At 44.0% G+C, this 12,719-nt stretch overlaps 2 protein-coding genes across 2 annotated transcripts in view; both read left to right on the top strand.

Moving 5' to 3' along the window:
* Nucleotides 1–12,719, top strand: part of minar1 (membrane integral NOTCH2 associated receptor 1) — a 45,307-nt gene that overhangs the window by 8,143 nt on the left and 24,445 nt on the right. The window lies entirely within an intron of this gene.
* Nucleotides 9,491–12,391, top strand: LOC120057064 (toll-like receptor 13). Its single transcript, XM_039005452.1, has one exon. The coding sequence runs from the start codon at nt 9,491–9,493 to the stop codon at nt 12,389–12,391; it is 2,901 nt and encodes a 966-aa protein (XP_038861380.1).

The raw sequence follows: 12,719 nt of genomic DNA, 5'->3' as shown, positions 1-12,719 counted from the left end.
CATAATAACTACCCTTAACTACACCAGTGGAGGCTGCTGAGGGGAGGACGGCTCATAGTAACTACCCTTAACTACACCAGTGGAGGCTGCTGAGGGGAGGATGGCTCATAGTAACTACCCTTAACTACACCAGTGGAGGCTGCTGAGGGGAGGACGGCTCATAATAACTACCCTTAACTACACCAGTGGAGGCTGCTGAGGGGAGGACGGCTCATAGTAACTACCCTTAACTACACCAGTGGAGGCTGCTGAGGGGAGGACGGCTCATAGTAACTACCCTTAACTACACCAGTGGAGGCTGCTGAGGGGAGGATGGCTCATAATAACTACCCTTAACTACACCAGTGGAGGCTGCTGAGGGGAGGACGGCTCATAGTAACTACCCTTAACTACACCAGTGGAGGCTGCTGAGGGGAGGACGGCTCATAATAACTACCCTTAACTACACCAGTGGAGGCTGCTGAGGGGAGGACGGCTCATAATAACTACCCTTAACTACACCAGTGGAGGCTGCTGAGGGGAGGATGGGCTCATAGTAACTACCCTTAACTACACCAGTGGAGGCTGCTGAGGGGAGGACGGCTCATAATAACTACCCTTAACTACACCAGTGGAGGCTGCTGAGGGGAGGACGGCTCATAGTAACTACCCTTAACTACACCAGTGGAGGCTGCTGAGGGGAGGACGGCTCATAAGTAACTACCCTTAACTACACCAGTGGAGGCTGCTGAGGGGAGGATGGCTCATAATAACTACCCTTAACTACACCAGTGGAGGCTGCTGAGGGGAGGACGGCTCATAGTAACTACCCTTAACTACACCAGTGGAGGCTGCTGAGGGGAGGACGGCTCATAATAACTACCCTTAACTACACCAGTGGAGGCTGCTGAGGGGAGGACGGCTCATAGTAACTACCCTTAACTACACCAGTGGAGGCTGCTGAGGGGAGGACGGCTCATAGTAACTACCCTTAACTACACCAGTGGAGGCTGCTGAGGGGAGGACGGCTCATAGTAACTACCCTTAACTACACCAGTGGAGGCTGCTGAGGGGAGGACGGCTCATAATAACTACCCTTAACTACACCAGTGGAGGCTGCTGAGGGGAGGACGGCTCATAATAACTACCCTTAACTACACCAGTGGAGGCTGCTGAGGGGAGGACGGCTCATAATAACTACCCTTAACTACACCAGTGGAGGCTGCTGAGGGGAGGACGGCTCATAATAACTACCCTTAACTACACCAGTGGAGGCTGCTGAGGGGAGGACGGCTCATAGTAACTACCCTTAACTACACCAGTGGAGGCTGCTGAGGGGAGGACGGCTCATAATAACTACCCTTAACTACACCAGTGGAGGCTGCTGAGGGGAGGACGGCTCATAGTAACTACCCTTAACTACACCAGTGGAGGCTGCTGAGGGGAGGACGGCTCATAATAACTACCCTTAACTACACCAGTGGAGGCTGCTGAGGGGAGGACGGCTCATAGTAACTACCCTTAACTACACCAGTGGAGGCTGCTGAGGGGAGGAAGGCTCATAGTAACTACCCTTAACTACACCAGTGGAGGCTGCTGAGGGGAGGATGGCTCATAGTTACTACCCTTAACTACACCAGTGGAGGCTGCTGAGGGGAGGACGGCTCATAGTAACTACCCTTAACTACACCAGTGGAGGCTGCTGAGGGGAGGATGGCTCATAGTAACTACCCTTAACTACACCAGTGGAGGCTGCTGAGGGGAGGATGGCTCATAATAACTACCCTTAACTACACCAGTGGAGGCTGCTGAGGGGAGGAAGGCTCATAGTAACTACCCTTAACTACACCAGTGGAGGCTGCTGAGGGGAGGACGGCTCATAGTAACTACCCTTAACTACACCAGTGGAGGCTGCTGAGGGGAGGACGGCTCATAATAACTACCCTTAACTACACCAGTGGAGGCTGCTGAGGGGAGGACGGCTCATAATAACTACCCTTAACTACACCAGTGGAGGCTGCTGAGGGGAGGATGGCTCATAATAACTACCCTTAACTACACCAGTGGAGGCTGCTGAGGGGAGGATGGCTCATAATAACTACCCTTAACTACACCAGTGGAGGCTGCTGAGGGGAGGACGGCTCATAATAATGGCTGGAGTGGCACAAATGGAATGGCGTCATACACATATAAACATTAGCTGTACCATGTCTCACACTGTCTAATCACGTGGCATTTTGAGGACATTGCATTTTTGAAAACCCGAGGACTATGACAAACAAGCCATACAAACATAAACTGTAAAACTTAAATTAAGTCTCAAATAGCCACTTGTCCCTTTTAATAGCCTGGCATCAGCACATATTTCAAATCAAAGTTAATTGGTTGCGTGCACAGTTTAGCAGATGTTATAAACTGGTTGGTTCGAGCCTTGAATGCTGATTGGCTGACAGCCATGGTATATCAGACCGTAATCCACGGGTATGTCAAAACATTTATTTTTACTGCTCTAATTACATTGGTAAACACTTTATAATAGCAATAAGGCACCTTGGGGGTTTGTGATATATGGCCAGTATACCACGGCTAAGGGCTGTTTCCAGGCACTCTGCGATGCGTCGTACTTAACGCATTGTACACAGCCCTTAGCTGTGGTATATTGGCCATATACCACACCTCCTCTGGCCTTATTAATTAATTATAGTGGGTGCAGAGAAATGCTTATGTTTCTAGCTCCTAACAATGTAGTAAAATGTTATACAAGTACACAAATGATAATAAATAAATAAATAAAAACAACAAGAAATCAAGAAATGTCTGAACGAATCCAATTAACAATCCGAATAGCACTGTAACAGTAATTCAAATGCAGTCAACTATATATTTCAGTACATAAACATGTGTTTCTAATAAATGCCAGGTTTAAGTGAATTGCTTATGAGTAAACTTCAGTGAGTACTGTAAAGATTATGCAAAAGAAGATAAAGGAGAGCAACATCATTGTCTTTTTAACATTTTATTGAGCTGTGTGCATGAAGGAAATAGACGCCTGTCTCTAATAAGCGGCAGTTGTGTTCAGTGATTAAAGCAAATAAATGGCTATTAATGAAGTTTTACGGTATGTAAAGTCATTATCTCCTATGTACATGTAGACAGAGACGGGATGTCATAGAAGTACTGTCACAAATGTCTAGAGATTCAACAGTGTTAATTAAACAGTTGCTATGAAAAGGATATCATTTCCCTCGCTTCCCTTCCTCAAATCTCCCACGCACGCACACACACACATTTCATGCACGCACGCACGCACGAATGCATGCACCCGCAAACACACACACACGCAAACACACACAGACACGAAGGAGACAGGCAATTGGCTCGATGGCAGGATTTGATGCTATAGTTGGGTCACAGACGTCAGTGGAGCTAAATTATCCCAAACCCAGATCCCCCTTCCGTCTCACAGAAAGAAATGAGACGCATTCTACCAATCTCTCCAATGAGAGGAGAGATTAATACTGTCAATTTAGGAACACAAGAGGCAAGGGATTGTGGGCTGAATCCTTCTCCTTGGGGGCGTTTATGAACTCTCAGGTTACCACTCTCATCATTCATCACTCGTCAAGGGGAAGGGACCAGAGCCATTTCAGGCTTAGCAGAAAAACAGCTGGCATCCAAATATACAGTAGAGCAGGAGGTAACACGCTAACAAGGAAGTCTGTAAGGTAGTCTGTTGTGAGGTTTACATGGATCAGAGTGCCATATCGTAGGTCTACTGCTGTTATACAGACAGAGGTAATAGGGTCTGTTTGTGAACAATTATCCGTTTCTAAATGACTGTTTGGGGATTATTGTTGGTTTTTATATAATGCGGACTAATTCTCGGGCAGTGAATTACAATAGATTCCTTTCCTGAGAGTTTCTTCAAACCCTCCCACCCCCTTCCCATGGGAGAAGAAATGGTCCATAGACTGATGATTTAAGGTCAGATTTACATTCCCCCTTCATGGTTTAGTTTAGGTGAAGGTCACGCGGAACCTAGATCTGTGCCAATGGGCACCCTCTTCTACCCCCTCCCTTCCCTTCCCCGGTGTTAAGGGCTTTTAAACAGCATGTTGAAATGTCACTCTCAGTTTGCAGGTGTAACACTCATTCTCAGTGACCTTTCCCTGCAAAGCCAAATGGAGCGGATGTTAATTGAAATGGGTTCGACCTCGAGCTGCCATTCTACAAGCCCTGTGTTACATATGCATCTTCTTGACCACTGAATGGATAACTGACTAGCATGCATGCCCTCTCCATCTAGATGAGTTGCCTCTCTCTCTCTCTCTCTGTGTCTGTCTCTCTGTCTCTCTCTCTCTCTCTGTCTGTCTGTCTGTCTGTCTGTCTGTCTGTCTGTCTGTCTGTCTGTCTGTCTGTCTGTCTGTCTGTCTGTCTGTCTGTCTGTCTGTCTGTCTGTCTGTCTGTCTGTCTGTCTGTCTGTCTGTCTGTCTGTCTGTCTGTCTGTCTGTCTGTCTGTCTGTCTGTCTCTCTCTCTCTCTCTCTCTCTCTCTCTCTCTCTCTCTCTCTCTCTCTCTCTCTCTCTCTCTCTCTCTCTCTCTCTCTCTCTCTCTCTCTCTCTCTCTCTCTCTCTCTCTCTCTCTCTCTCTCTCTCTCTCTCTCTCTCTCTCTCTCTCTCTCTCTCTCTCTCTCTCTCTCTCTCTCTCTCTCTCTCTCTCTCTCTCTCTCTCTCTCTCTCTCTCTCTCTCTCTCTCTCTCTCTCTCTCTCTCTTTCTCTTTCTCTCTCATAATTTTCTTAGTTGGGGCAGCAAGTAGCCTAGTGGTTAGAGAGGCGAGCCAGCAGCCGGAGGATTGCCAGTTCGTATCACGTGTCCGGTGGGAAAAGTCTGGCAGGAAGTGAGCTGGCAACCGGAGGGTTGCTGGTGTCTAATCCTAGATGCCGTTGCCTGCCATTGTGCCCTTGAGCAAGGCACTCAACCCCCCACAACAATTAGCTCCCTGGGCGCCCAGTGTGGGAGCCCCCCCACACCTTTCCAAAACATGTGTATGTGTCTTTTGATAGGTCAAAAGACTGGATACGTTTCTCACCGTATTGCTTCCACCTTCCCTGAACTCCAACTTTATTTGTGTACCCAACACTCCTGAGTCACTCCATTTCATCATATTCTTTGCTTCATCAGCACTGACAGGTGCACTGCGGAGGTTTGAATTGTATATTAACATTCTGTAATTTTGAAGTGAAGGTAGTCTTTTTCCCTGTCAGGATTCTTGGGAGTTGGCAGCATTGTATAACAAAGACATAAAAGTAGTTTCAAATCACTTCCTCTAAAGTGGAAATGGGGGGTTGAATGTTGAACGTTTTGTGCCTTTGAAATAAGATTTCTAAGCTGCAGCTACTTCAATAAATGTTTTGGAGGGATGCGAAAGGTTAAAAGTCTATTCATGATACAAATCCCTCCCTAACCTTGTTAGTTAGTTCCTCTGTCTGACCACATTCCAAACCCAGGGTCACGTGAAGAAATAGTTCACTTCCCAAAGTAGAGTCTGAATGAGCAAATTCCTCACAGTCAGTTTCCATGTGTTGGGACTTAACACGTACACCATTGTCTTACTTCAGGAAGCAAAACGGCTGTCTGTACTCATCTGTCTGATGACTCTGGAACCCTTATGGAATAGATCAAAATGAATTTGGCTACAATATGCTGTCATTATGCTGTCATTACATTCTAATAATATCTAGGTGACTGTCAATACCAACTCTTTTTCATCCTCAAAGAATCAGAATTCGTCTTAATTAAACCCTACCAGAAGTTTCACACAAGATTAACACATTTCGTTTGCAATAACATAAACATGAAGTGATTTGATAACCTGTTTCTCATATGAAAAAGAGTGCCACCAACTGGTGGTGGTCTCCGAAAGAGGTGCGGGTTAAATATAGGTATAATCATCCCGGCATCTCTATTAGAAGGCCTGGTAATGACCAGTAGGAGACAGATGTACAGAACACACTTTATTGCACACAAACCAACGTAGCAAGAGGGGACTAGTACAAGGGGTTTCTATGAAAGGACTTAAATAACATATTTTACACAGCGGTAATAAGGTGATAGCAACGTGCTATGTTAATTGTTATATGTAGTGTATATACAGTAGATGAAAATCTACAAAATATTCAATAGCTTAGACAGTAGCTATATATGCTTGCAATGAGCTAGCATGCTAGGTAGCTAAGCTAGCATCACTTTAGTACTGGACACAGCTCTGGGGGCCCATGCGCCTGTCACCGATGTCTAATAATTTAATAAATATATAAATACTTTTGACAGTAACCCTCCAAAAAGACATTCATAAACATTTTTAATGTCACGACTTCCGCCGAAGTTGGTTCCTCTCCTTGTTCGGGCGGCAGTCGGCGTCGCCGGTCTTCTAGCCATCATCGATCCACTTTTCATTTTCCATTTGTTTTGTCTTGTCTTCGCACACACCTGGTTCCAATTCCATCATTACATGTTGTGTATTTAACCCTCTGTTCCCCCCATGTCCTTGTCCAGAATTGTTTATTGTAAGTGCATGTGCACGTTTATTTGGTGTGCGAGGGGTTTTGTACCCATTGATTGTTTGTTCTGATTCCGGTGGTTTTTATTATTAAACTGCTCCGTTGTAAACACAGTTTTTGCTCTCCTGCGCCTGACTTCTCTGCTGCCAGTACGCACACCTTACATTTAATTTCCATATGTACTAGGAAGTTAAGTGTTTGTTTCTTGGACTTCAGGAATATGACTGAAAAAGTGCCTCAGGGCTTGAAAAATAATACATTTAACATTAACTGACTGAAAGTTTTAGTTTAGAAAACGATCTCTCCGCAGAAGCGACAGTTACAGGGATGGTAAAAACAGCTTGATCGCCGTAGCAACATCAGGGAAACTGGGAAGAAGGAAGTGATGCTTCAAATACAGCAGTTCTGCAACATCTTTCATTCAGCCTCTCATTCTCCTTAACTGCCGGCCTCAACACGTTATGGAAAGAGATGAACTGTATAGGAAGCTCTGGGTCGTCTGGATACTGGACAGCTCAACAACAACAAATGGTTTGCCATTTTGTTTATACTGGTGAACCGGCGTTTGAGATGTGTGGTTACAAATATCAACAGTCCCTTATCTCTGGTATAATGTATCTTAGCATGCATCATTCAAGACTAAGTTTAAATTGTGTGCAGTGCAATGGACATATAATGCTCAATGTCTCAGGAAAGACTGTCTGGGTTGACAATACTCAGTATAGAAAACAGTCGGGCGCGCACCCTGAACCTACAGGCCGTGGTGAAAAAATGTACACACAAAAAAGAGGGCTTCAGGAGACCAGGGGAGTCTCTCAAGTTGGAATGAATTTGATTTAATGTAATTGACCTTGCAGCCCATTTATGTAAGCTGTTACCGGCTGAGTTCAACAATAAATAGTGGATGAATTTATCCTTAAGACGACTACTATTATTCCTCATTGCTAGGCTGTTCCATGTCATCTTTTATTCCTCATTGCGAGGCTATTCCATGTCATCTTTTATTCCTCATTGCGAGGCTATTCCATGTCATCTTTTATTCCTCATTGCGAGGCTATTCCATGTCATCTTTTATTCCTCATTGCTAGGCTATTCCATGTCATCTTTTATTCCTCATTGCTAGGCTATTCCATGTCATCTTTTATTCCTCATTGCTAGGCTATTCCATGTCATCTTTTATTCCTCATTGCGAGGCTATTCCATGTCATCTTTTATTCCTCATTGCGAGGCTGTTCCATGTCATCTTTTATTCCTCATTGCGAGGCTATTCCATGTCATCTTTTATTCCTCATTGCGAGGCTGTTCCATGTCATCTTTTATTCCTCATTGCTAGGCTGTTCCATGTCATCTTTTATTCCTCATTGCTAGGCTATTCCATGTCATCTTTTATTCCTCATTGCTAGGCTATTCCATGTCATCTTTTATTCCTCATTGCTAGGCTATTCCATGTCATCTTTTATTCCTCATTGCTAGGCTGTTCCATGTCATCTTTTATTCCTCATTGCTAGGCTATTCCATGTCATCTTTTATTCCTCATTGCTAGGCTATTTCATGTCATCTTTTATTCCTCATTGCTAGGCTATTCCATGTCATCTTTTATTCCTCATTGCTAGGCTATTCCATGTCATCTTTTATTCCTCATTGCGAGGTTATTTGCTGTTATTTTTATAAAAAGTGTATAAATAGCAGCTAAATACGGTATACATTATAGCTATAGATTGTACAGTGCATAATGAAACAATCTCTAGTAAGCTAGTGTTTTGAGGGTGGATTTACTTTTTTGTCATTAATCGACAACTTTCTATCCAAGTTGGGAGAGAGCGCGAGGGCGGCTCATGTCATGCAGGTTCAGGGATTATTTAAAGATACTCTTTGAAGAGGTAGGGTTTCAGATGTTTTCAGAAGATGGGCAGGGACTCTGATGTCCTAGCTTCAGGGGGAGGCTGGTTCCACCATTGGGTGCCAGGACCGAGGAGAGCTTGGACTGGGCTGAGCAGGAGCCACCTTCCCGTACAGGTGGGAGGGCCAAGAGACCAGAGGTGGCAGAATGGAGTGATTGGGTTGAAGGTTAGGTCAGAGTTAGAAGGTCAGAGTTTGTGAGCCTGTGTCCCAGGGCTGTAGAGTGTGAATTTGAAGAGTTTTCTACTTGCCTGACACTCAAACTGAATTCTTCCACTGCTCTATCATTTGTTACATAGTCTGAGGCTGCCATCACTGAAGGCATTTGTGGTGATGTCAAAATGAGTGGATTTTGTACAAAACAAAGTAATCAGCAATTGGATGATTTCTAACCATTCAGAGTTTAAAAGCCAATGACAAATTTTGTAAATGCCGCTTTAGCAATGCATATTCTGTCTCTGGCCCAACCCATCGGTTTCTGCGACCAATCAGACTGAATGGATTTCCATCCCGACTCATTACGTGGGCGTGGCATAGCGTTTGACTAGAGCAAGGAGTTTGGGTAACAAGGCAAGTTTTCTACATAACACATTTGAAATGTATTTAGGAACTACACATACACTCCAAACTAGTCCAACCAACTGTATAAACTTAGATACAAATACACAGGGATCAAAGGGAAGTGAAACGGCGGGGAGGGGTCTTTGGAGACTGGAAGTAAAACTGAGTCGTCTTGAGGTGATGGAATGCTTCTGTATTTCATGGCAATATATACTGGAGGGAGAGACACACAACTTGTGAGTCTGTTGTCTTCTGATTATTGTCTAAGAAGTATATACTCAGAAGACGGTCCATTGGTGGAACATAAGAAGCTTGAGAAGAAATTGGACCAAACTTTGTGTTAATTAAGTGGTATTTGCCACGTCTTCCTCCAGAAATGAACTGACATTTTTTTATTTATCCTTTATTTAAAAACCTTTATTTAAAAAGGAAAAGACCATTGAGTTTAGAAACACCATTTTGCGAGGGGGACCTGGCATCAAGAGCCTATTGATGAAAAGTAAGATAACCATGCCGGAAATACGCAATGGGACTACATATTCACAACCAAGTATTTTTCTGTGCACTCTTCTATGTTGCTGGATCCTTGTAAATCCAGTAAGGGGCTATTCATTGAAAAAATGCACAGTCCGTGAATCTCTCAATGATACCAACATGAAAGTAATCTGTGGAAAGAAGAACCTCCAAGCCATACCGGAAGACATTCCAAGAAAAGTAAGATCTTTAGACCTTTCCATCAACAACATTGTGATGATCAAAACATTTGATTTCAAAGATCTCTCAGCCCTCAAATCTTTAAACATGTCCTGCAACCGGATCTCTCATGTGGACGATGAGGCTTTTTCAGACCTGGTCGTTCTTCAGGAGCTGAATCTAGCCAATAACAGACTCAACACCCTCTCAGACCACCTGTTTCAGGGCCTAGGCAACCTCTCCGTTCTTCGACTAGACCACAACCACATCAAAACCATTTCATCCTCTACCTTTCAGAATCTCTTTAGCTTAAATGTACTAAACTTAACCGGCAACCAACTTTATGTTCTAAAGAAGGTTCAGACAGTCTTGCTATTCACACACCTGCAGGAGTTGTACATTGCAAGCAACGGATTTACCTTTTTCCAGTCACAGGACATATCAAATAAGTCCATAGGACTGAGAGTGCTGGATTTATCCCAGAATCCAATGAGAATCTTCAGGATCACAGCTGATGTTCTTCCTAAACTCCACTATTTAAACCTCTCTGACTCTGGTCAAAATGGAAGCATGACATGGGACGTACCAGACAGATCTTTTCTGAGTAATATGAAAAGTCTCAATTTGAGCGGTGTCCACATGTCTTTGAAGGAAATGAGTGTGGTACTGCAGAGCCTCAACTCATCATTATCATCTCTCATACTGTCTCATTTAGGGGAAGATAGGATCACGGCTCTCGCCAACATTGCCTGCCATATTACTACACTGACAACACTCCGTCTGCGTTATAACAACATGAGGGTTGTCTCTGAGGAACTGCTTAAGTCCTGCACATACTTGACTAAATTGGATATATCCCATAATGCTCTTACTCATCTGTCTCATCAGTCATTCAGCTCAATGAAGCAACTGACTACTCTAGATCTAAGTAACAATAGGCTTTCTTCTGTGCCAAATGCCACTCATAATATCCAATCGCTGACAATCTTGGATCTCAGATACAATACCATCAATAAACTAGGCTCATTCGATTTTGCCAATCTGACAGGACTAACATACCTCCGTCTTTTCCACAATGAAATCACTGACATTAAAGGAACTGATTTTCAAGATTTGCAGGACTTAAAACTCCTAGATCTGGGAAGAAACAGTATCCCATCTTTACGTTATGTTTTTAAGAATTGTTTGCAAAAACTAGAAAACTTGCAATTGGGAGGCAATATGATAAGAACTATCCATAAAGGAGACTTTGAAAGCCTACAATCCCTCAAAACTTTGATTTTATTTGACAACCGAATTGACACTGTGGAAGATGGGGCCTTTCAGGGTTTGGTCAATCTTAAAATGCTTACTTTGGCATCGAATAGAATGAGTCAAATAAGCATTAGGGCCACTATGTTCAGAGGACTGACAGCCTTAGAAAGTCTTGATTTGAGTTGGAATCGTATTAAATATCTACATTATGGTGAACTTAAATCCCCACCCTTTTCTCTTCTGCCGTCACTCAAGATCCTGATCGTCTCCGCTCAGCATCCTTTTGGAATGTTGAATATACCATCCAACTTTCTTCATGGTCTGACAAATTTATTGGCGTTCAGCGCAAGGAGTCTTAACATTAAGACCTTTCACCCAGACACATTCAACAACACACCACAGTTGTGGTCCCTTGACATCAGCCTGAATGAGTTCACAGCCCTGAGCAAGGAGTTGTTTCACCCGATCCCACGACTCAACAGGCTATACCTGTCTAAAGCCCAACTTCAGTCTTTAGATTTTCTCATAGGAGCCAACCTCACTCAACTCAGTTACTTACAGGTGAGAAAGAATGACTTTACAGTAGTCAGTGAGACAATGATACGTTCTTTACCTGCTTTAGTTTACTTGGACCTGCAAGACAAGACTTTCACCTGTGACTGCAGCAATGCTTGGTTTATCCAGTGGGTGACAACAGAAAACCAAACGCAGGTTGTTGATGCATATGACTTTACCTGCAACTATCCGGTCAGTCTAGGAGGTACCAAACTGTTGGACCTTGACACCCACTACTGTTCAGTAGATATAGGATTCTTCTACTTCATCTCCTCCACTTCTCTGGTCCTCTTAACCTTGCTGGGGTCCTTTATCTACCATCTCCTGAGATGGCAGGTGGTCTACGCCTACTATCTCTTTCAGGCTTATCTCTATGACACAAAGCGGAGGAACGTCCGTGTGATTCATCAGTATGATGCCTTTGTCTCCTACAATGGCCACGATGAGCCCTGGGTCCTGAGGGAACTTCTGCCAGAGCTGGAGGGAAACCAAGGCTGGAAGCTGTGTCTGCATCACCGTGACTTCCAGCCAGGCAAACCCATCGTAGACAACATCACAGACGCCATCTACGGGAGCCGCAAGACCATCTGCGTGATCAGCCGTCACTACCTGGAGAGTGAGTGGTGCTCCCGGGAGATCCAAGTGGCCAGCTTCCGTCTGTTTGATGAGCAGAAGGACGTTCTGATCCTGGTGTTTCTGGAGGAGGTCCCAGACCAGCAGCTCTCCCCCTTCCACCGGATGAGAAAGCTGGTGAAGAGACACACCTACCTGAGCTGGCCCAGAGCTGGGGAGCACACCGGAGTCTTCTGGCAGAAACTCCGGGTGGCTCTGGAGACCAGGGACTGCCTTGCTGAGGAGAACCCCATCCTGTCTGGGGTGGATAGAAAATGATAATGACACACTAAATGTAACGTTTCTAAATGAAACAGTGTTATTTCATCCAAACATGGCAAAGAAATATAGTAAAAACTTTGTTCAGACTTTGTTCTAGATTTACCCTACTGAATATAATTCACAAATGGCAATGTTTGAAATCAGAAATGTAGTTTATGCAAATCTACAATCAACTTTATGATGAAATGTAAAATTAAATGTATTATGAAATATATTATGTGTGCTATTTGATGATGAATTTATGATGAAATGTTTGACTTATTTACTTGTTATGTTCTCCTAGTTCTCTAGCTTTCTGGAACTATAAAATGTTAGGTTTTAGGCT

Source organism: Salvelinus namaycush, chromosome 1 (genome assembly GCF_016432855.1).
Source record: "Salvelinus namaycush isolate Seneca chromosome 1, SaNama_1.0, whole genome shotgun sequence".
In the NCBI taxonomy this organism is placed as follows: Eukaryota; Metazoa; Chordata; class Actinopteri; order Salmoniformes; family Salmonidae; genus Salvelinus; species Salvelinus namaycush.
The sequence above is the reverse complement of the archived record's forward strand: the minus strand, read 5'-3'. Positions and strand labels throughout refer to the sequence as shown.

What these genes read in the sequence shown, in the direction of transcription:
- LOC120057064 (XM_039005452.1), top strand. Translation starts at nt 9,491, where the DNA reads ATGAAAAGTAAGATAACCATGCCGGAAATACGCAATGGGACTACATAT.